The sequence below is a fragment of the Rattus rattus genome, chromosome 16, assembly GCF_011064425.1.
Source record: "Rattus rattus isolate New Zealand chromosome 16, Rrattus_CSIRO_v1, whole genome shotgun sequence".
NCBI classification, from domain to species: Eukaryota; Metazoa; Chordata; class Mammalia; order Rodentia; family Muridae; genus Rattus; species Rattus rattus.
In genome coordinates, this window is record NC_046169.1 from 15,484,819 (window position 1) to 15,486,489 (window position 1,671).

At 43.7% G+C, this 1,671-nt stretch overlaps 1 protein-coding gene across 1 annotated transcript; it reads right to left on the reverse strand.

Annotated features, from left to right (window-relative positions):
- Positions 1–1,171: 1,171 nt before the first annotated feature.
- Positions 1,172–1,462, reverse strand: LOC116885704 (elongin-C-like). The gene has a single exon (XM_032887009.1). It carries the CDS (start codon positions 1,460–1,462, stop codon positions 1,172–1,174), a length of 291 nt encoding a protein of 96 aa, XP_032742900.1.
- Positions 1,463–1,671: the final 209 nt, after the last annotated feature.

A 1,671-nucleotide genomic window follows, 5' to 3' on the forward strand; every position in this document is an offset into this window, starting at 1 on the left:
AAGGTTGAGATAGTCCTGCTGTGAGGGCTCCCTGGGGACCTCAGGCAACTGCCCCAGATGAGACTGGTGCACTCCCTCCTGGATGGGAGGGGCTGTCTGAGGCTGGTGGAAAAATACTAGTTCTCACAGATTGGGGTGGGAAGGTAGACACAGGGAGATTCCTAGGATTTATTGGTAGCTGGCCTGGCTTACTTGATTAGTCCCAGCCAAGATAGAGACCCAGTGTCAGAAATTAAAACACAAAACAAAACAAAACATGGACAGCTTTTGAGGAATGATGCCCAAGGTGGTCCCCTGGCATCAGCAAGCACAAATTACATGAACGCATATCCCCAAAGTTTAAAGAGTGGAACTTCCACTCTCTAACCTTAGGTAAAATTCAATCTTGATTTTTTTTTTACTATCATTTAATTGGATAGGTGGCTCATTGATTAAAAGTGCTTGCCCTTTCAGAGGACCAATGTAGGCAACTCACAGTACCTATAACTTCAGCTCTGGAGGGTTCCTGCACTCTCTTATGGCTCTCAGGATATGCCCACACAAATACACAAGTGAAAATAAAGTAGAACTACACTCTACTAAACTCTTACATAAATTCGACATTTTTTTACTTTGTCTCATTTGAATGTTTTGCTCATGCTATTCAGAAACTCTGAAAGAGGTCGAAAGTGCTCCGATCTTAGTTTCTCCAGTTTGCTTCGGAGTCAGTATACCTGCTTTGCTTTCTTTTCAGGGCTGTGGGCTGTGGACTGTGGTGAGACAGACAGACAGACACACATATATTAAAGGATTGGAGGAGTGGCCCACAAGTGAAGAGCACTGGCTGCTTTTAGAGAGGACTGGATTTCAGCTCCCAGCACCAACATAGAGGTTCACAACGCTTGTAATTGCAGCCTCAAGGGATCCATCCAGTGCCCTTTCTGGCCTCCAACAGCACCAGGCACACATGCAGTGCACACGCATGTAGGCAAAACAAAAATAACATCTTAAAACAACAAAAGCCGAGCATTAAACCCATAATCCCAGCACTTAGGAGGCCAAGATTCAATGCAAGTTCAAGAGCAGCCTGGTCTACAGAGCAGGTTCTAGACCAGACACTGAGACCATCTCACACATAAAAGAGGGGCTTTCTTTTTCTTTTTTTTTAACAGTTTATTATAATTTATTTTATTTAACAATCTAGGAAGTTCTTGGCCATCAGCAGTTCCAGTGCAATTTCAGGTGCAATTGGGAATTCAGGAATTTCAGTGGAGCTGTTAGTATATCGGACACTGTAGGTAAAATACATGCACACTTTCGATAGCGCATGTGAAGGGATCTCTCTAAACTTGACCTCATTGGTTTCATTCTCCGCAAACTGACCTGGACCACTCAACATGGCCTTTATTGTTCCTGATATTAATTTCACATACATGGCATCAGGGCCTTCATAGCCACCATAGGTTTTCTCCTCTCCATCCATTATGTTCTTATAAAATTCTATTTGATCCCAGAGGAACTGGCGAGGCTGAGAAGCAGTCTGCTAGTAACTTGCATCCGAAGGAAGTCAAAGAGGGGCTTTCTACTTAGGACACTTCTGATGCCAGATGTCAGTTTGGTGGTTGACTGGTGGTTTCATGGTTCTCTGGACACCTATGACAATGTCCTTCAAGTCAAGTCAATTCTGACACT